The sequence below is a fragment of the Mixophyes fleayi genome, chromosome 4, assembly GCF_038048845.1.
Source record: "Mixophyes fleayi isolate aMixFle1 chromosome 4, aMixFle1.hap1, whole genome shotgun sequence".
In the NCBI taxonomy this organism is placed as follows: domain Eukaryota; kingdom Metazoa; phylum Chordata; class Amphibia; order Anura; family Limnodynastidae; genus Mixophyes; species Mixophyes fleayi.
Genome location: NC_134405.1, coordinates 215,971,241 through 215,994,664, shown reverse-complemented (window position 1 = coordinate 215,994,664; position 23,424 = coordinate 215,971,241). Strand labels below are relative to the sequence as shown.

General features: G+C 37.6%; 1 protein-coding gene across 1 annotated transcript in view; it reads right to left on the bottom strand.

The window, feature by feature from the left end:
* Positions 1–23,424, bottom strand: part of LOC142150794 (dynein axonemal heavy chain 3-like) — a 947,133-nt gene that overhangs the window by 589,709 nt on the left and 334,000 nt on the right. The window contains 2 exon segments of the mRNA XM_075205980.1: positions 479–587; positions 17,643–17,841. Coding sequence (XP_075062081.1) covers positions 479–587; positions 17,643–17,841 — 308 coding nt within the window.

Sequence of the window (23,424 nt, the reverse complement as noted above, 5' to 3'; positions counted from 1 at the left end):
AAACACAACAACTGTCTATAGATGAAAATAAGTACTGAGCATGTACAAACACTTAAACATTTTTAATCTCAGACACCCCCCCCCCCCACACAGTTCTTAGTAAATCTGCATATGAACATGTTAAAGCTCCATGTGGCTAATTACAAGTGGAAAATACAAAAGGTACAATAATTGTGCGTTAGTTTTAGCTTAATTTTATATAAAGCAGTTTTCATTGTATGTAAAGTTGTAAGAGATTTATTTGGCAGGAACATTTAAGATAATGTATTTGACTACTGGGAACATTTTGAGGTATCAGTGGATGTTGCCATTGTTAGCTAGTCATGCCAACTATACCCACCTATCATAGCACTACAGCTGTTGTTAGCGATGGGTGAATAAACCTTTAAAATTGCATTAACAATTACATGGTAAAAAAAAAAAAAAGAAACAACAATTAAATATTAAGTCTTTTTCATTTGTAAAAGTCACACAGTACCTGTTTAGCTACTGCCCTTGCCAAGTCTTTGCAGGTCTCAGTCTTGCCTGTTCCTGCTGGCCCTTCTGGTGCCCCTCCTAGGTTTAGCTGTAGAGCTCCCATTAGTGTCCTGAAGCACAAGCATAACACAAAAAAATGCTTCTTTAATAGCACAGATCAAAATCTTATTTAACTGAAACTGTAATATTGGTGAAACTTCTAAGAACATAAAGAAAATGAAAATAAACAAACATTACATTTTAATATCTTTTAGTGGAAAGTCTTCATCTGTTATACTCCCCAATGAGCTTTTTAAACTCCATTAACGCTCGGATGTAATGTAAAAGAATAAGGTTGTTGGCTGGAATATAGAGGTCATTACCAGCCAAAACAATGCATAGTGAATATTAGTTAGAATAAAGAAAATGCTATTTAGAGAAAGCTTTGTTCCCCTAGAGTAGTACTTTTAATTGCTTTTATTTGTATATTTTAGGTAGGGTTGCAGGGACCAAATATAGACATTTTAAACAGTGATTAAAATGTACTCTATAATTAGTGTTTTATTGGTCATATAAAACATACATTCAGTCATGTGCCATCTATTATTTCAACTATTGCTCAGAAATTATTTTTTAATTTTGTTTTGAGATATGAAGAGCACGCTATTCCAGCTTGATATCAGCAAAGAAAAATTGATCATCTGCCAAAAAAAATTACATTTTAATGCACATTTACAGCTAAATGTTAATGTCTACTGAATCTAAAACATTTGGTTAAATGAACTTGGCGTGTCTACTGTACTTAGTATTGGCACCTTCCAAAACTGTAACAGTTTAAAAAATACATGGGTAGTCACATTCTGGTAGGATTGGGACAAACAAAATGAGACCTGTGTATTAAGCACACCAGCCTGCATTGGTATCTACGTGTTGACACTACTATTGAACAAGTAGAACAACATTGCTATAGTGGTGCTGATTACAGACTACTAAGTAACTGAGGCCCACAACTATTTTACTAAAAGTAGAGTTGGAAGGCTATTTAAGACTAAGCAATCCATTTCAGGAAAAGATTGGAAGCCACATTCAGGCACACCAGCCCTTCTGGCAAATGCCAGAGTTACCAAATTAGTTGCCAGTTCAGCCTGCATTCAGAACAAGATATATTACAGACAAAACACATTTCTGCTTTGTTTAGTACAGCCTTTTACATAAAAATACAATAACTGTCTTATATGCAGCAATCCTCCATCTGCCCCTTATATGACTTATAAAAAATAAATAAAAGTGACCAAGGAGCTAATGTATATTACTTCGATATAAAGTCTATAAACTCATCCAGCATCTGAATTTGCAGAGATAGTTTCCATTCCCCAGTAATAGAATTCTGAAGAACCAAAATAAAGTAAACAGCACCGAAGTGTAAACAGCTAATGAATATATATATATATATATATATATATATATATAAAATTACTTTTACAATTTTTACACACACACACACACACACATATATTTATATATTTAGGTTTTAATCGTTGTGCCGATCGGAATTGCGGGGACCACACATGGACATATGAGACTGATTGTGGAGAGGGATCGTTCATATATATACCATCTTGTTCCATGCGTGATATAACTGCTGTCCGGTATGAGCAATGTCAATTGTTTTGAATCTGTTACTAAATTAAAAAGGTTAATGCACCAGATTGCTTTTACTTTTACTGTTTTTATGAGTGCAAGAGACCATCGGGAGAATCTTGGAAAGAATCTGATGTCAGCATTACCTCTGAGGGCTTAAATACTTCCATCGTGAAGTAAGCGCATACCCTAAGGGGGATCTATTTTGGAGTGAAAACACGGGTGTTGTGTGCAGTAGTTTCATTCATATACGGGCTTTGATTCTAGTGGAGTGTTACAGATTGGACAATTGTGCTTACGTACTGTACCATTAGTCTTTTCTTGTGTTATATATCCCCCTAGCTCAGAGACCTGAAACCTGGCCATTGATTCCATATGTGCATTTATCATCTTTCCCAGTGTGTGTGAAGGCAGCGCCAAATGTATGTATTGCTGGTTTTATATTGATATGTTATATTAAGTGTTTGGTGACACTTCACTGATACAAGCAGGGCGGCACACCTGAGTGAAGCGCTACTAACATAGTTCATTACTGATATATGATATATATATATATATATACATATATATATATATACATATATATATATATATATATATATATATATATATATATAAATGAATATCATTACTTTTACACTTTTTACACATGCATGCATATATATATATATATATATATATATATATGTATATAGATAGATAGATAGATAGATAGATAGATATAGATATATGTATCTATATATATATATATATATATATATATATATATATATATATACAAGTTAACCCGTGCATGATACTCATGCATTTTTTGGTCAAATAATGTCAGTATACCAAATTTCAGGTCATTCGGATGAGCCCTTTCTGAGAAAATAGTTTTTTCCACAGACACACACACACATGCAGGGGCGGATCTAGAAAATGTTTGTTCCCCGGGGGGATGTTAGGGCGGGGCGATTTAGGCCCCGCCCCCTTTCCGACTTGTGAGGCTGCACAGTATGTGCAGGTCCGGTCGGCAGTGACAGGCAGGGACAGTGTGCTGCCCGGCTGCTCTGATTGTGTTTAAAACACAATCAGAGCAGCCGGGCAGCACACTGTCACTGCCAAATGGACCTGCACATACTGTGCAGCCATCGGCAGCAAACCCCTGCTAGGGTGGGCGATTGCCCCGATCGCACCTGCCTGGATCCGCCACTGTACACATGCGTGTTCATGAGGTAAAATTACCTCACGAAAATGAGTTTGACCCCTCAACTCGTCAATAATGTCAGTATACCAAATTTCAGCCCTTTTTGAGGTTTTTTTTCCACACACACTAAGAATTTAGTAGGTCAGTTAACCCGTGCATGATACTCATGCATTCTAGTCAAATCAAGCTACTTAAGGTGTTAAAAAGGTTCTTGTCATGCATTTGGGCCATAGCCCAGGCCTCAACCACCAACCACTCCCCACTGTCACTTCTCCTTCAATAAATATATATATATATTTTTTAAATCTTAATAAACACTTTTAACAATTAACAAATTAAATTAACAAATTAAACACATCTTAGTATACCAAATTTCAGCCCTTTCTGAATTTTTTTTTACACACACACTAAGAATTTAGTAGGTCAGTGTATAACTCCGCCCAGAAGGTGGCGCTGCAGCTTGGTTTTATTTTTTCCACACACAGACAGACTAACACACGCCACTAGACATTTATATTATAGATATATATCTATATATATATGTATATATAGATATATAGATATATCTACATATATAGATAGATAGATATCTATATATATATATATATATATATATATATATAAATATATATATATAGATAGATAGATAGATATAGATAGATGTATATATATATATATATATATATATATATATATATATACACACATTTATATATATATATATATATATGTACATTTTTATATATCTATATATTATATTTTTATATATCTATATATTAGATAGATATATATATATATATATATATATATATATATATATATATATATCTATAATATAAATGTCTAGTGGCGTGTGTTAGTATATTTACTAAACTGCAGGTTTAAAAAGTGGAGATGTTGCCTATAGCAACCAATCAGATTCTAGTAATCATTTATTTAGTACATTCTACAAAATGACAACTGGAATCTGATTGGTTGCTGCAGGCAACATCTCCAGTTTTTCAAACCTGCAGTTTAGTAAATATACCCCGAAAGCTTAGCAAAGTTCTGAACATAAGAAAAGCCAAGGTCTAATAAGTTTGAATAGTCTTTCAAACATACTAAACATTCTTCTGCATGAAGACGCTAGCAAAAATTAGTCTAAATCAGTAAAGATTAACAAGCAAATAATTAGAGTCAATGGTCAAAGTGGAAATTTAGAAGTGGTGGTATGGAAAATGTAATGGAAGTGTACATAAATGGAATTTGGAGAAGTAGGAGAAGTGGCAGTATGACACAGTACGTGTACTCCCCCACTTCAACCACTGATTAAATTCTGCCTCCCACCTCTAACCACTAAGCCACCATGCTGCCCATGGAAACATGGAAATATCCAGCCTATTCTAATTTTAAAAAGCGCACCTATAAATTATTTGGAATGCGGAAAGCGGATACTCAGGGCTTACTGTCAATGTTTAATTTTTTTCTTGCTGGAAAAATGCACATTATTCAAAAACATATTTCAGTCTCCAATCATACATGAAAATATCTTATAAATAATGCGATCCGGTTTCCTTAAAAATCCTGAAAAAGAGCAACATTTGTTTTTACCTATTAATGGCAAGCAGCCTCGAATTTAAAGCATATAATTGGTGAAAAACTGACTGAACATTAGTCCCTGCATTATTGATTTATGGGTACAATACATGTTAGCCAGGTATTGTTTTATTATATAAAAATAATTATCTTATGTATAGTATAGTAATCTACATATAGCAATATCTACTTATATTTTGCACAGGGTTTTAATATGTTGCCTTATAATTTACTGTTCTATACATTTAATCTATTGCTCTGGAAATGATATATAAGCTGGAATGGAAAATGACCTGATGAATTGAATACAGAAACTAATCATTAGCAATGATCCTGACTCCTTCTGTATAATACTTGTGTTGTTAGCAGTGCACCACAGGTATCTTTCTCATATGTAGTGGATGAAGCCACTACTATCTGGTTTATATTACTGGTGTAGAAGTGGTAATTAAAAGTAATGTCTTTATGTGTGCAGATGACACAAAGCTATATAGCATTAGATAGACCTCAATTTTTCAAATGGGGCTTGGGAATCTATAGTAAGAGATAAATTAACATCTGGGTGGCACACAAAAAATCTAAATGCAATTATTACCTTATATGGTACTTTGTTAATAAAATCATTGATGGAGAGAGCTCTGAGAGTTCTATTAAACAGCAATAGCATGTGCTAACAAACTGTGACAGCGCTGTCTTTTTTTGTTTAAAAATTAGCATAAGAAATTGCAACTTTGCCCCTTTGAAAGACATTTGTAGTACCCTATCTTTTACATGTTGTTGTTTGATCCCTCTTTATGGAATCCTGGAAATGGAGAAGTGAGAAATCATATGAATGGAAGACATTAAAAATGAAAAGTGGATGGTGTAGTTTGTTTATACTGGGGCAAAGGTAGTAAAAGGGTTATAGGATAAATAGATAATTATATTAGGTGTACTTTGTATTAGAGATGAGCAATCCACCCAATTTAGCTATGTTTTGGTGTTAAATTTGGGTTTAGCAAAGACAGGGTGGTTATTTGCTTTTCGTTATGCATTTCACTCAAAAATGTAAATTTGCTAAACAAATTGTTGCACAAAATCCATAATAAATCATGCATTTTTTAGCTATTTTTGTTCCTGCTGTTTATAGCATTTCATTAATTTACAGTCTATTTTATAATGACCATCTTACAATTAGCAATATTATGTATTGCAGTGAGCTGTCTGTCTGAAAATGTTACCTACATCCAATATTAAATGCAATTGTGTAGCAGGTTGATGGAAAATGAGCCTGTTCTCGCTCTCCAGTAAACACATTGACCAGCTTTTCTTCTCTTGCCAAATCTTTAACCTCAAGGCAATATTACATCTTTCTGCTACTATAGATGGCATTAGACGCAAAAGAAGCAGACTGGAAGAACAGCCCCAAATAGGCAGGCCGATGGCAGTTTAATTTCTAAAATAAATCAAATGACAATATTTTTTTGTTTTAGCTGCCACTACAGCAGATGATGGCACAATGAGTTAGAGAAAGAAGGGATTACATAATTGTGTTAACTTGCAAAACAGCCAATATCACACAATGTTGTTTAATAACTTTTTTCTTCTCTCTGATTACTTTCCTCAGAGTATTTTAACTCTATATTAGATAGTGTTTTGCGCTTGTGTCGTGTGAGCATTTTCTCTGTTATTTTTTTATGTTGCTCTCCCACCCACATTTTGCTCTGTCAAGCCTGCAACATTCATTAACAAGATGGCTTTGGATGTAAATCAATGAAACAGTGTACCAGAGAAGCGGCAGATAGAATGGCAGCCTAATATAGACACATAATTTCTAAATAGGATGTAAGTGGCCATTGGACCTCACTTTCGTGGCTGAATTGCTTAGTTTGTTTGCCAAAGCCCGCAATATATATATATATATATATATATATATATATATATATATATATATATATATTTATATATATATATATATATATATATATATATATATATATATACACGCACATACACACACAGGTAACATGGTAATGCAAGTAAAATTATTTCTGGGACAATGAGTGGAATTGATGGTAGAAATCAGCAAGAAGCAGGCCGAAGCTTAAGAAAATAGGGCTAGGGAAGCAGGCCAAGAGGTACAGAGGGTGATGGAATAGTAGAAGGAGCACACAAGGAAAGAGGGCCCTGCTCCTGAGAGCTTACATCATAAAGAAAAGGGGAAACACAAATAGGGTGGTACTAACTGGGGGAGAGAGCCGGGACAAGGGAGTTAGGAGGAGGACTGATAGGTTTGAATAAAGAAGTGAGTCTTAAGGGTACCCTTGAAGCCTTGAGAGTAGATGCTAATCTGATGGAACGAGGAAGATCGCTCCACAGCTGGGGAGCAGCCCAGGCAAAGTCCTGGAGACAGGAGTGAGAAGAGGTGATCAGTGAAGTAGAGTGGACGGAACATTGAGGAACGCCAACAGGTAAGGGAAGAGACTGAGAAGGGGCGGTTGCTGAGGTAAGAGGAAAATCAGGAGAGGACAGTGTTACAGAGGCCTATAGATTTGAGAGTTTGCAAAAAGAGTGCGTGGTCAACGGTATTGAAGGCAGCAGAGAGGTCAAGAAGGATAAGAAGGGAGTAGTATCTTTTGGATTTAGCGAGGAGGAGGTCATTAATGACCTTAGTGAGGGCAGTTTCAGTGGAGTGGAGGGGGCGAAAACCGGATTGGAGCTGGTCAAGGAGTGAGTGAGAAGAGAGAAAGGAGGTGAGATGGTTGTAGACAACCCGTTCAAGGAGTTTGGAGGAAAAATGAAGAAGCAAAATAGTTTTTATGGTAAATACAAAAATACCATTTTTAAGTTCTGTCACCATTAAAGAGAGATGCGGGATCAAGAGACAGTTTCTTGTGTATGGGGGAGACAAAAGCATGTTTAAAAGAGGAGGGGAAGATACCAGAGGAGAGGGATAGGTTGATGAGGTGGGCAAGGTGGGTGCAGGCTTTAAGAGGGAGGGAGCGGAGGAGGTGGGAGGGGATTGGGTCCTGTGGGCAAGTGGAGGGGGGTGAGGAAGAGAGAAGGGTATGGACTTCATCTGCTGATACTGAAGTGAAGGAAGAGAAGGAGGGTAAGCTAGCAAGAGGGGAGGGGAGAAAGAAGAAGTGGGACAGAGTGGGCAGAGAGGGGGGAGAGGGTGGGGTAAGAAGGGACTGCTGGGAGATGTCATGCTGTATAGACTTAATCTTGGAGGTGAAGTGGGTAGCAAAGTCGACAGCAGAGAGCGTGAGGGGGAGTGGGAGAGGGGGAGGGGAGAGGAGGGATTTGAAGGTGGCAAAAAGCCATCAGGGGTTGGAGGATTAGGAAGAAATGGGAGCTTTAAAGAAGGATTGTTTAGAGAGCGATAGGGCCGAGTTGTAAGAGGCAAGTATGAACTTGAAGTGGAGGAAGTGAGCATGAGTGCGTGACTTTCTGCAGAGCCATTCTGCACTGCGGAAACATTTTTGAAGATAGCGGGTAAATTTTGAGCGCCGCGGTTGCGGCGGGGAGCGATGAAGCTTGAGGGTCACAGCCGGTGTGACAGAGTCAAGTGCAGTGGTAAGAGTGCGATTGTAAAAGGAAACAGCCTCATCCGGGGCAAGAAAGAGTGGTGATGGGGGAGAGGAGCAAGCCCAGAGGTAATGATAAAGTGGTAGGATCAACTGTGTCAAGATTACACCTTCTGAGAGTAACCTTGGGGGATGGGGACGGTGAGAGGGGTGGAGAGATGTTAAAAGAGATGAGATGGTGGTCTGAGAGAGGAAAAGTCGAATTAATGAGGTCAGAGACAGTACAGAGATGTAAAAAAAACAGATCAAGGGAGTGGCCACTGCGGTGGGAGGGAGAGGAGGTCCATTGAGAGAGACCAAGGGAGGAGGAGAGGGAGAGAAGTTTGGAGGCAGCAGGGTCTGAGAGATTGTCTATAGGGATATTAAAGTCCCCCAAGATGAGGAAGGGAAGGCCAGAGGAGAGAAAGTGAGGGAGCCAGGTGGCAATGTGATCAAGGAATTGGGATACAGGACTGGGAGGATGGTAGATAACAGCAACACGGAGGTGGACTGGGTGGAATAGGTGGATAGAGTGAACCTCAAAAAAGGAAAAAGAGAGGGAGGGTTCAGGGGAAGAACCCAAAAAGAGCAGCAGAAGGAGAGAAGTATGCCAACGCCACCACCTTGCCGGTCCCCAGGTCTGGATGTGTGGGAGAAGGACAAGCCCCCCAAAAGAGAGAGCAGCAGGAGAGGTAGTGTCCTCAAGGGATAGCCAGGTTTCAGTGATGGCAAGCAGGTTGAAGGATCTAGAGATAAAGAGATCATGGATAGAGGTCAATTTGTTACAAACTGACCTGGCATTCCAGAGACCACAGGACAGAGTAAAAGAGGGAAGATGAGAGATGTGGATGAGATTGTTGGGGTTGCTCGACTGCAAGGTTGAGTATGATATAGAGCCAGGGCCAGATTAAGGGAATGGAGGCCCCTGGGCTAAGGGTGCCTCCATTCCCCCATGAGGGACCCCCCCATGATCCGAGCCGCCCCCCCCAGTGAGCCGAGCCGCCCCCAAGGCACTTACCTCCTTCTCCTGGCATTGCAGTCCTTCCCCAGCGCGCTGTAAGCTCTTTACTGAGGAGATCTCGAGAGAGTGAGACTCACGAGATCTCCTCAGTAAGGAGACTACAGCGCGCTGGGGAAGGACCGCAGTGAAAGTGCTCAGCAGCATTGATCGTGCCGGGGGCGCCCCCGACTGATCAATAATGCTGCTGAGCACTTTCAAGGGCCCCCTGGAGGCCCGAGGCCCCTGGGCTGTTGCCCAGTTTGCCCTAGGGTTAATCTGGCCCTGTATAGAGCGAGGGTCATGACAGGGAGAGAGGGTTGGAATTGAACAAGAAGCAGAAATAAGAGAGGAATTGTCAGCAGACAGGAGACAAGGGGCAGGGGATCAAGAGGTGGCGGAGGAGTGGAGATGGGGCAGATAAGGGGGTTTATGAATGAGAGAGGCAGAAGGTAAGAGTGACGCGAGGGAATAGATTACCTGGGGGGAAAGAGAGGGAGGTGGTAGGTTGGAACAGATAGACTATATATATATATATATATATATATATATATATATATATATATATATATATGTACTCAATGCTTTACTGTTGCATGACGTATGTTTTATTATCAAACTTAAAAACATTGCAGACAGTTTGAAAAAATGGAAGACTCAAATGCACCACTTGTTATTACTTCTTAGCAATGGCTGTTACCTACATGATATCCTTTTTCATTATACAGTAGCAGAATACTCCTCTTCTTTACCATGCCTGGCAGAAAGAGATACAAATAGACCAAGAACTGCCTCAAAATTACAACAGATGTCAATGAGTGGTGACACCTCTTGGCCAGAAAAAATAAATGATACCAGTTGGTCACTTTTCAGTATGGTCCCTACTGAAAAGGGACCATACTTTACTTTAGACACTTTGTCAAGGGTTGCAATCTAGTGATAGGAAAATATCTAACTGAATTCTGAGTTACAAGCGAGATGTAAGAATCTGTTTAGCAGTAATAAAATAAGAAAATTACATTTTTGATTTCCACTTGTAAAATTAACATTCTTATGGAACATCTAATTAGTGTATATTTTAGATATGAAGAAGAAGGGACTTTGAAATTAATTGCAATTCATTCTGGAGTATATGCAAATTGCCATCATAAAAACTGAGGCAGCAGACTTTGTGAAAAATAATATTTGTGTCATTCTCAAAACTTTTGGGCATGACTGTAGAGTTAAGTGTGAATGTAGTAAAACAATAGCAGCGGTGTCAAGTTGAGGTAAACAATATTGCTCCCTGGAATATTTAGCTCATCCCACGTTTGGCTGCAGAGATGAGAGAAAGAGAAATAAAAACTATATAATAGCCATGTGTCACCATGTGGCCTTGCACCCCCTTGCTTCAGCTGTAATCTGCACCACATCCATGATTGCCTGAAGGCGAAGGAGTCATGCGTACCCCCCTTCCCCCATACAGTTACCAGGTCAGGAATCTGAAGAGATGTGTCACATATAGCCTGGACATTTATTGAGTGGAAATGCTTTTGATTAAAAAAAAACAAAGAATTCCCACCTGATGAGACCAGGACTACATGTGTCCCATATACTGCCTCTATGACGTGTGGAAAGTCTGCTAAGGTCACAAACATCCCGCTTTATGGGCACAAGGGACTCCTCATAAAGTGGCAGATGGATTAATTGGTTGAGTAGCGACAGGAACACCCTCAGCACAACCTTCAGTATATGACTGAAGGTGGCTTGGGACATCCCTGCCGCAACTTTTACTGTGGTCTGAAAGGACATAGTGATGCAAAAGTGTAATACCGCCAACAGTTTGGTCAATGCTGGTAGTGATGTCGGGATGTTGCACATTGTTTATAGGTCACTCTGCACAATGTGCAGGGTGTCCATGATGACATGAGGTGGGAGCCAATAGCGATGGACCACCTCAGCATCTGACATCCCAAAAAGGCTGATGCGTGGCCTGAAGACACTCTCCCTGGGTCAGCGATGGTAGACCAGTTGCTGGTTTTGGAGGAATTGATGTCTTTTGACCTCCTCTTTTAGCACCGCCTCCATGTCCATGAGTCACTATATGCGAGAAAGATTGATGATGGGTGCAAATAAATAAACTACCTCATGTCTTGCAACCTTTGTAGTCTGTGTGTACATTAAAGAGTGAAAACATACTTACACGTACAAGTAGCATAGCCAGGCTGATTATATATCTGGGGGGGTGGGATGGGACAGTGCATAAAATATTAACATAAAACTTTTTTAAAAAAAAAAAATGTTAAAAGGAAACAGAAAACAATGTGCATGTATGGTAATACATTGGTATATATTAGTAGAATACATAGGCAAGCCTTGGATAAATATACACAAAAAAAACCCCAAAACAATGCCAATGTAGCCAGGCAGGTGATAAACTTTTTAAACAGGCACATAACATTTTACAACAGAGAAACTTTGGTAATGTGGCACATTGCTATAGCAAACATGCATGAACATACATTTTACTTCAATTACAATTTAAACAATTCACATTAGTATGCAGTGCATGAAATATATATAAACATACACCTTAAGAGGAACAAGGTGGTCTGAAACAACTACAACTAGAACTCTCAAATACACAGCATTCTTCTTAAAATGGTACCATAGTAGTATGCTGGAGGATGGTACAAACTTCTATTAGATGACGCGGGCATCAAGCTGTGTTAGTTTGTAACTATCAACATGGACTTAGACTAAACCCTGAGGTGGTGCATTCTTTCCATCTAAAGATATGTGAGCTTCTGCGTGTGCTAGAGTATATATTGCACATATGTGCAGGTAAGCTCCTTCATTGCCCATTCTTTATGAGTATCCGCCCCTTTCACATCCCCTTTCACTCCTGAAGTCATATACTGTCTTAAGTGTCCATTGTGCTCACAGGCATATGGAACAGGACTGAATTCACAGCTATAACTGCCAGTTCTGGGCATGTGCAGAGTGATTTTGTGTGTGATACGCTCAAAATCGTCAGATACATGCCTTTATTAATCAGGCCCCAAGACTGAAAAGATTAGAGAGAAGGAGACAGATAGAATAAAATATGGGGGAAGAGAAAAATAAACTAAAAAATGGCTTGTCCTGGCAAGGATTAGATTGAAAGACTTAGACATCTACAGAGATGTCCATAGCAGGGATGCAGAGACAGGAGCATCAGCAACAGTCCCATCAGTTCTTTGGTGGGTTGGAGCATACTTATACTCATACATACATACTCTGTATTGTTGGTTGCCACTCCAATTGTTAAGTCTGCTTTAGGGCAACAGTTAGGTGTAGAGTACAGACTGGAGAAGGTTTGACTCCTACATGTCACTTGTAGTAGTCCCTGCTGTTAAAACAGATTGGTGGAACAGGATGCCTCTCTAGAACACCAGGCTTTGTCTCCAAGGCATAAGGCTGTGACTTGGTTACTTCATGAAAGAGCCATAGACAGTAGAGGTGGTAGTTCTGTTCCATTGACCTTAGCACTGGCTTGCAGAGAATAGTGAAGTATATTCCCCTGCTGCACTTCTCCAGTTGCAATTTCAAGTGATTAACTAAAAGTCTCTACAATCAAGTTTTTTTTGTATGTCTCCTTCTTATGAATTTCAAGATTCATCATCCAATTAACCTCAGATAACATTAGAATCCAATGAAATACTTTGACTTACTTTCCTTCTTTCCCTTCTGATCTTTTGTAACTGGTGGACTGTCAGGAGATAACTGCTTTGATGAGACAAATATGCTGCAGGTATCAAGAGTGCAATTTGACACATGCCTTGTGGATTTTTGTTTTATTTTGCTTTTGATATTGCATGCATCATTATGCTATAATGTTATGCTGAATGATACACAATCCCTTACTTATTTAAATTTGTCTGTCACCATTTCCTTCTTGTGACTTGTAATACTCCCCCCATAACAACCCTTTTTTCCCGCGACATTTGCTATTCTCTTTTGTCTCTGTTACGCCATCTGGAGTGAAGTTAAAGTCTTTTTCCATCTGATCATCTATAGTTTTTCTTGTCATGTTCTTGCAATTTTAGTTTATTTAAACAATGTATCATAGGAAAAAAGATGCTGTACTATAATTCAAAATTGATGCAAAAGGTAAAGAAGCATCAAGACTGAACGATTCCTATAGTGATCGACAGGTGAGATTGTAACTAATAGCCAGTGTTCATAACAATGAATAACCAGTATTGGTAATATTTATTCTGATACACCAAATCAAAATCAATATGAATGTCAGCTTCTGTACTTATTTCCTTAAATTGCTGTGTCTTGTACTATCTGTACTCCTACCCCAACCATACCACAGAATAGATTAAATTGATCATCTTCCTCCCAGGTCTATTTATAAACTAAATAAAATTTGTGATTTTAAAAAATACAGTGCAGCATGATATTTCACGATATGGTTAAGCAAAAGCGTAACTCCGAGACTGTATTGGCGGAACTTTGCAGCTCTACAAAATGGCCCATTCTGCCACCAAATTGTATTTGGATTTTGTTGCAGATTTGCTCATCTCTAGTGTCGGAGAGGTAATCAGATCCACTACTTTTTGTAAAAGCTTTGTAAGAAAAAACAATTTTGTTTTCAGTGCCTATTTACATTTTAAGGGAACACTTATGTTTTATCGCCTTTATTTTTTCACATTTGGTTTCTAGTTTATACTGCGAGGACATGAAAACATTTTTATTCCTGTTTACGCAAAGGTCAGCATGTGTTGCGTTAAAGGAAATGTGGTGAATAAATGGCTGTTCGACCATAAACGACAGGTGGTATTTGAATCACTCTTGTTTTGTAATTTTGAAGCTGCTTTAAATGTATTAGCTCTGCCAGAAACAACAAATCACAAACAAACTTGCTGTCTGCATGAACATAGCTACATTAATTGTTGTCTAGAAATGGCAGCATGACATTATTTCAGTAAGACACCAAAAGACATTAAAAGAAATGTTATCTGGCAGGAGGGCATTTTTCTAAAGTTTCTATGGTGAATCATTACACCCTCTTTGTACAAGCTAAATATCTTACTTGGAAGGTGTTTATATTAAACAAAGTTTCTTTTTGAGGTTGCTATGATACAAGGACACCAAACAATATCTCTATAGGCACAAAAAACATCTACACTAAATAGAAACTACTACTAGATCATACTGTGGGACTTGTAAAAGTGAATAAAGCAGTTAAATAAACCAATTAGATATTTTTTTCAGTTACTTTTAAAGTAAAACAAAAGTTTGTTGAAGAGGAAATTGTCACAATGTATTTAACGGAGATGTTTGTTACATTAACCATTCTATATTTCTAATAACCAACTAGACCACATCCACGCTGACCTATTTTTTCAGATACACAGACGTGAATTGGAATGGGAGTTTGTGTAACTTATTAAGTTTCTTAACATTCCGACACTGCTTGCCTGAGAAACGTCAATGTGGATGTAGCCTAATATTGAAAGTATTGACATACGATGCTAAAGAAATTTAGCAAATATAAGCTTTAATACCTGCTTATTGTATTGTATTACAGTACCGTTCTTATACCAACAGGTGCTACTTTTATAGTTACCCTAAGGGGGTTTTTGAAAGATGTCCTCAGATTACAAAGAGGAGCATCAAACACAGGACAAGGCATATAGTAATCATACATATAATCCTGTATATGCAAAAATGAAGGGAGAAAAGTTTTTATTACTTACACATCTTTCTTTAGTGAAATCTGTCTTTTTCCTCTCCATTTCACCTATAATTACTTCTTTAATATTATGATTGTATAAGTACAATTTTAAAATCATTGAACAAATGATGAGTGTTACGAGCCATGGGGTGCCGTGGCTCGCTAACTTCTGCGTCCCAGCTGCCATGGCAACAGCTGGGACATGACTTCCTGTTTGCTCGTCCCAACCATCACCATGACAATGGCCAGGACTCCCTGTCAGTGAGCGCCGCGTCCCGGCATAGGCAGCGGGGCACTTCTACAGTTGTTTAATTAATTAATATGTTTTTACCAACCTCCTAAAGTAGGAGACACCATGAATATATTACTACCTCCTATGGATATGGGAGAAATGTTCACCCTGGTCTGCTCATTGGCTGTTATTAGTATAAAAGGCATGGAGGGCTTAGCCTTCCTGACGGTTATAGCACTTGTGACACTAGTTGGTGATCAGCTTACGTGCATCTTCTAGATACTTGGCTATCTGTGACCTGATTTTCCTGTTGTGACCTTGGCTTCTTTTCTGGATCCTGCTTGTTTGCCTGTGCCCTTTGACCTTTTGCCTGTTTCCTGGATTTTCCGTGTTTGCTACCTGCCCTGACCTTCAGTTTGTTTCTTGACCTTCCTACTTGCTAAGGACACATGACCTAGGTCTGGCCTTGGCTTCTACCTCCAGTAAACTGGTTCCCAACCGTGCACTGCGGTTATCCTGATAAGTTTCTACTACCATAGAGTTAAGTCCTGGGGGTATCTGAGTACCTCCGAATGCATCTTGTTCTTTGGGAAAAGCGGCTGCTAACGGTGAAGAACTCTATTAGTCTGGTTCTAAAAACTTATCAGATAGCCGCGGTCCTAATAATGAGAAAAGTTTATTATGTTACAATATGAGCAAATGTAAGATGTTTCTATGAACTTATAAAAGAATATTGTACAGCAGAGTAAGTTTTGCTTTCATAATTATATAAATAAATGGTGATGATAATGATGATGATAATTCATTAAAAAAAAAAAAAAATATATATATATATATATATATATATATATTTTTTGTACAACCCTGGTATATCTATCACTGAAGTATGAAGCAACACCCCAGTCATCATTTATATCTAGCAATGTTTTTTCAAAATCTTCAAAAAAATGTGTTGTAGTTCATGTAATTAGTAGCAGCTAATCTAACTTAAACAACAAACTCTTAGGCTGGGTACACACTACAGAAAATTTACCGATCAGCATTCTGATTCATGTGTACAAACTATACACGCTTTACAATTTTACCTTCATCTGTCGTAACCATTGGCCGGATAGTGTGTATATATACACATAGCTATATAGAATAAATAGCATATAAAGTGGGCCTGATTCATTAAGGCATGCAAAACGAACATATTGTGCATTTTTAAAATTGCACATAAATCAGACATACGCACATCCGTATTCAATAGGGAGCAGATGTAAAGAAACGTCTGTTAATGAATACGGATCTAGGTCCGCTCTGCTGCAAAAGACAATACACTGCAGGATATTTCCAATACACATGTCAAATATAAAGTTACAAAAGAACGCACCGAAAAAAATCAGTTAATGTCACCTGTTAATAATATAGGGCCTGATTCATTAAGCATCTTAACTTGAGATACTTCTTATTTCAGTTTCCTGGACAAAACCATGTTACAATGCAAGGGGTGCAAATTAGTGTTTTGTTTTGCACATAAGTTAAATACTGACTGTTTTTTCATGTAGCACACAAATACTTGATAGCTTATTTGTACAACGAAATTTAAAGTTGATATTTGTGTGCTACATGAAAAAAGTCAGTATTTAACTTATGTGCGCAACAGAAAACTAATTTTCACCCCTTGCATTGTAACATGGTTTTGTCCAAGAGACTGAAATAAGAAGTTTCTCAAGTTAAGATCCTTAATGAATCAGGCCAATAGTCTTTAATGAAAAAAACATTTTAACGAAAAAGGATTTTTCATTTTTTCCCCCAATAAAATACATTTATTAGGATGTTATTGAGGTCTACTATACATAAAATACATTTTTACAATTGCTTCTAACTGCAACCACATGTTCTAGCATGCATACGCAATCAACGTAGCTGCATAGGTAATTTTACTTACTACTGCTAGATACAATTTAAATATAAAAACAAATGTAATTGTAAATGTATATATTTTATCTATCGCCTCTAACTGCATCCTCCATTTGTGAACCAAAACATCTCACGGCAATGTCACATAAATTCACATAAATATTCTTTTTAACTGTACACATCCTTCTTTAACAGAGATTAACTTCTGAAATATGATTATAGTATTGTATAGACCATTGTGTCCAGGTATTTTTTTCACACTGCTTTTCATTTAAAGATGACATCAGTAGGCTCTACAGCAATATACATTTGTTATAAAAATTATATGCAATCAGACATAGGACAGAAAACAATTGGATATGCAAAGTTATACCATAGAGACAATATTATACCTGAAACATCGATCTGTAAGTGGCGTCAGGACAAGTCTACCAGAGTTGCCCAAATACTCATATCCATATGGCACAACTGTAGTTACCATTCTCACCACAACATTGTTTTCCTCCCAATAATATCTCATCTGTGCTATCCAGCTGAAATCTGAGGTGTTACGGATTCCACAATTGTTCAGATTGGAAACAATATCTCGAGCTGTAACAGAAAAGAATATTGCTTCATATTAGATAATAAATCACTTGCTTAGGACATTATCAGGAAACATTACCAGGATTTAGTAAAGAAAATCCCAATTGTTAGAAAGGTGGGGCTTCCTGGAAATTGTTGATTCCCAAGAAAGTAAAGTAATGTCTTTATATAAGCTGGTTACACTAAACTATGTTGGGTTATTAACACAGAGCAGGATAGTAACTTCCTATTGAAACATTTGAACAAAATGGAAAACTGGGCAGATTAAATTTAATGTGTATAAATATATGATCATGCACCTGAGATTTGCAAACAACTACATATGGAACTATAACTGGAGTCTTAAGATCCAGGTGCAGCTTGTCTGCTAACTAGAGCACCCAGTGCAGAGTGGAACTCTGAGGCACTGTGATGAGAATTTAACAGCAGAGTCTACTCTATCTCCATACCACAAACCAACAGTCTCCACAGCTGGACTTATATTACATATAACACAGGGATCCCCACAAGTATTTCTATTTATTAATACTTTTTCTGGCTTGCAATAACAATTGAACATAGCGGAACAGAAATCTGTGCTTCTATGTTTTTACTATCTGCTTCTTGTTGTATTCATATCAGTGATGTTCCCCACGAATTGTGGGTTTTTTCTGCAACACTCTTTGGGACACTATTCTCATTCTATTATAGACGTAGTTATGAATTGTATTGATTAAGCTGGAATCATTCTTATTGCAGGTAGTGACAGCATACCTTCGCAGCTTGAATTATTGATTGTGGATACAAAGAGCAATTACAGTCTGTGAGCTTTTAATTTGTGCTCTTAATTTAGATCAAACTTTTATGCACTCAACCGATTTGTGAGATATACATGTATATATCTGAATTTGAATTATTTATATTTGACTTACCAATAGCGCTGTTATTTTGATTTGTTGTGATTTTTGATAAACCATTGTGGGAGGATTGCAGTCTCCCTATTACAATTCCTAGGTCAATTTAAATTGCCCCTAAGCACCATATATTAAGTTATTATGTATTAAGATTTGTATAATCCTTAAATAGAGTGAAATTGCTGAAATATTAAGATGGAAAAGGAGAGCTGAGTAGCAGCACACAGTGTCAGGCAGCAGCTGCAAAGGGTAATAAAATCCTGGGATGCATTAAAATAGAGACAAATTATGGAGGCATAGTATTACCATTATTACCATAAGTCACTAGACCACATCTTTGGGCACAGTTTTAGACACCTCACTGTAAGAAGGACATACAATTAAACTAATCAAGGAAGAGCAGAGCAAAAATAGCAAGTAAAAGATGGCAACCACAACTTCCTAAGTTTGTCCAAAGCTTACACAGAGGAGCAACATAAACCAAGGCAACATTTTTGAGGCTTGTCTTCCTTTAAATGACTACTTCTGCCTCACCATGTAAGGAAAAGATACTTCCCTTCTAGCTTGTAATCTCTTACATTTGTTCAAATGGAGTACTTTAAATTGGTCAAATGAATCTGATTGTTTATTTTCCATTTTGATGTACAGGTAACCATACAGCAGCTAATTGGGTCATAGTTTGTGTCGCTTCAGGATTATTTATATGTACAAGTAAATAGGCATTGCCAATGCATAAAAAATTAAAAATATACTTACTAAAAAGTATTTTAATATACTGAATGCCTAAATTAAAGTGTGTATCAATAGTCCCAATAGTCCACCTTCAGTTAGACCAAACAATTCTAAACCTATCTGTCTCAAATTTACCTTAGACTACAAAATCCAGCCACTACTTTAGGACCAATAATTGAAACTAGCATAATTGTTGTCTTAAATTAATTTTAAAAGTGAGGGGACTATATTATATGTGTTATTATCATTAATTTTAATATTTTGCTACATTGGTAGAAACATACCTTCCCATAAGCAATACATGTAGAAAGTGCAACTGTTGCCCTGTAGGAAGTATACAACAATTCCTGACCTCCATGGATATGTAAAAAACTAACAAATCTTTCTGTGAGAAGAAAAATGCTCTGAGGCCAATTACAAACTAGTTAACGTCTTTATAAATGCAGCTATTCCACATGCAAAAGAACATTTTATTTTTACATGTGGAATTGAGTTCAGTGTTCATTGGTCATATGCAGAAGAGGATGTTTCCCCTAGCAACCAAGGGAAGCCTGTCTCCAGTCTGACGTTTTGAAAGCTTCACAAGGAAGGCTGTAGCAGGAATAGTAATTTAATTTTAGTTTAGCCATGGGGAATCAAATGCTAAAAATGTTATGATGATAGAGTTTATTGAATGGAAAACATTGGGACCCTCTCAGTTTCAATGCTGATAGAATATATTAGCTTGCACTCAGCTATACAGGAAATGGAATGTCTAGCATCTTAGGGCCTGATTCATTTAGATACGCAAAACGAACGCAATGTGCATTTTTTAAAACACTTTTAATTCAGGCTTACACACTTCCGGATTCAACTACAAGCTGATCTGAAGAAACATCTCTTATTGAATACGGGTGGAAGTATGCTCTACATATACGGCACTTGCTGTATTGAGACAGACAAAACACAGTGCAGGATGCGAACAATACATATGTGGAATATAAAATCCTAGGAGAACACACAGAAAAAAAAGCACTCAAATGTTGTCCTGTTAATAATATAATCATATATAAGAAACATTTTTTAAAAAAAGTTTTTTTTTTAATTTTATTATTTATACATGAAATACATTTATCAGGATGTTGTTAATGTCTGCTGTACATAACATGCATTTTTACAATTGCTCTTGATTGCAAATGCATGTTCTAGTATGCATACGTGACCGTCATCACTAATCATAGCACTTACATCTGCCCTGTAGCTGCTGCAAGTGATACAACTGAAAAGCTCATAGCTTAGAGATGCCCAAAGCTTGAATCAGACACTGGTGCGTGTGCTCAACTGTGGCACTCCCATACTGTACATATTTTTTATCTAGTTCATGAAAAAGTGATTATAATATAGAAGTATGTGATATAATATAATAATATAAATATGTAAGTGCAGATACTATTTAAACATTACTGCCAATGTTCAAATATGCCACGCAGAGGTGGAAAATAATTTAAGCCTTCTCATGTAAAGACATGAAAAGAAAAGCATAGACAACTTATGGGAAGATCAGAAACCCCTAGATCAGTGTTGGCTAACCTGTGACACTCCAGGTGTTGTGAAACTACAAGTCCCAGCATACCCTTCCAGCAATAAGCTGCTATATATTGGCAAAGCATGCTGGGACTTGTAGTTTCACAACACCTGGAGTGTCACAGGTTAGCCAACACTGGCCTAGATGAATGAAGCTGACACATGGAAACTGCATCGCCCTGCAGTCCATCTACAATAATATCTGCAACCTTAGCATTATATAGTAGCATGATGTGTAATAAGGCAGCAAACAAGCCTATATAGTACAATCACTGCAGCTGAAAAAAATATAAATAAAGCTAAGGATGGAGAGAAAAGCAAAGGTTTGAGTGCTGATTTTGAACATTGGATGGCAGAAAAGGCAAATTCTTCCTTGAGCAAGATATTAATGTATAATGATATTATTTGCTCTGTTAATTTTTGTGTACTTGGATTACAAAAATATTAAATCAAAGAACTTTATCCATATCTGATTTTGCTCAGATATCTGTTTATTGTGCTGGTAGTCTGTGATATTTAATAGGAATCTGGTTGATTAATGAGGTGTTTAATTTTTATAGTCACTATTAAAATGGAAAGCAGTCTGCTTTATCTCAGAGAATTATATTTCAAAGGAGCTTGATGCTCATTATGAATAATCACTTGCAACTTATGAAAGAAATGTAAACTCAATATAGCTCCAAAAGTTGAAATAAGTACAGCATTCAGAAAACTTAATAGTGCTAAATTACCTTATTCAATCACACACAATTTGAATGCAGTCCATAAAAAGCCACACAAATAAAATAATCATACAGTCATATACACAATATATAGTACTTGATTTATTACATATTTAAAGTAGAGATGTGCACCGGCCACTTTTGGTGTCTCGTGTTTTGTGTTTTGGATTCGGATTTCCTTGAGGTTTTGGGTTTGGATTTGTTTCGCAAAACACCTGACGAAAGGTTTTGGTTCGGATTTAAAGGTTTTGGATTCGGATTTATTTTGAAAAAAACATAAAAAGTGTTGAAATCAAGTTTTTTGGGTTTATTTTCACTCCTACGCTATTATTAACCTCAATAACATTCAATAACAATCATTTCCACTAATTTCCAGTCTATTCTGAACACCTCACACCTCACAATATTGTTTTTAGTCCAAAACAGGCTCTACTGAGGCAAGATGTCGTCCTCATCCTCAACCTCTGATTCCTCTCCCCCTACAGTGTGTACTTCCTCCTCCTCACACATTATCAATTCGTCCCCGCTGGACTCCACAACCACAGGTCCCTCTGTACTATCTGGAGGGCAGTGCTGTACATGATTGAGGAATTGATAATTCATTTTTATGAACATCATTTTTTCAACGTTCTGAGGAAGCAACCTCCTTCGCCACTCACTGACCAGGTTCCCCGCTGCACTAAAAACTTTTTCCGAGTACACACTGGAGGGGGGACAACTCAGGTAAAATAGAGCCAGTTTGTACAGGGGCTTCCAAACTGCCTTTTTTCCTGCCAGTAACAATATGGACTGTCTGACATGTCTATTTGGATGGTGTCAGCAAAATAATCCTCCACCATATTTTCTATTGTGACAGCATCCAATGCAGCAACAGTAGACATGTCTGCAATGATTGGCAGGTCCTTCAGTCCGGACCAGATGTTATCAGCATCCCCGCCAGCGGGTCTTTTAGGAAAACTGAGCTTTTTCCTCGCAGCTTTATCCTCCAAATTTTTGTTTTCCATTATATGTAGCACAAGAGAGCGTACCCCTAAGCCACACACACTCGGCAAAGCCTTTAAAAATTATATGCGGCACAGGAGAGTACCACTGGACTTATACTGCAGAATCAGTGAACTTTGTAATATTGCAGTACCACTGGACTTATACTGCAGAATCAGTGAACTTTGTAATATTGCAGTACCACTGGACTTATACTGCAGAATCAGTGAACTTTGTAATATTGCAGTACCACTGGTGGACTTATACTGCAGAATCAGTGAACTTTGTAATATTGCAGTACCAATGGACTTATACTGCAGGATTGTTTTTGGATATTTTTTTTTAATTTCTTTTTTTTTTATAATTATTTTTTTTATTTTTTTTTTTATAACTTTTTTTTACATTTTTTATAACTTGGGAATAATGGGGACATAACAATGCCCTTAGAAGGACAGAGCACAGGACACAGAACCACTGGACTGAACAGGACACAGCACAGGACCCAGCAGCACCACTGAACTCAGAAGGACAGAGCACAGGACACAGCACCACTGGACTGAACAGGACACAGCACAGGACCCAGCAGCATCACTGAACTCAGAAGGACAGAGCACAGGACACAGCACCACTGGACTGAACAGGACACAGCACAGGACCCAGCAGCACCACTGAACTCAGAAGGACAGAGCACAGGACAC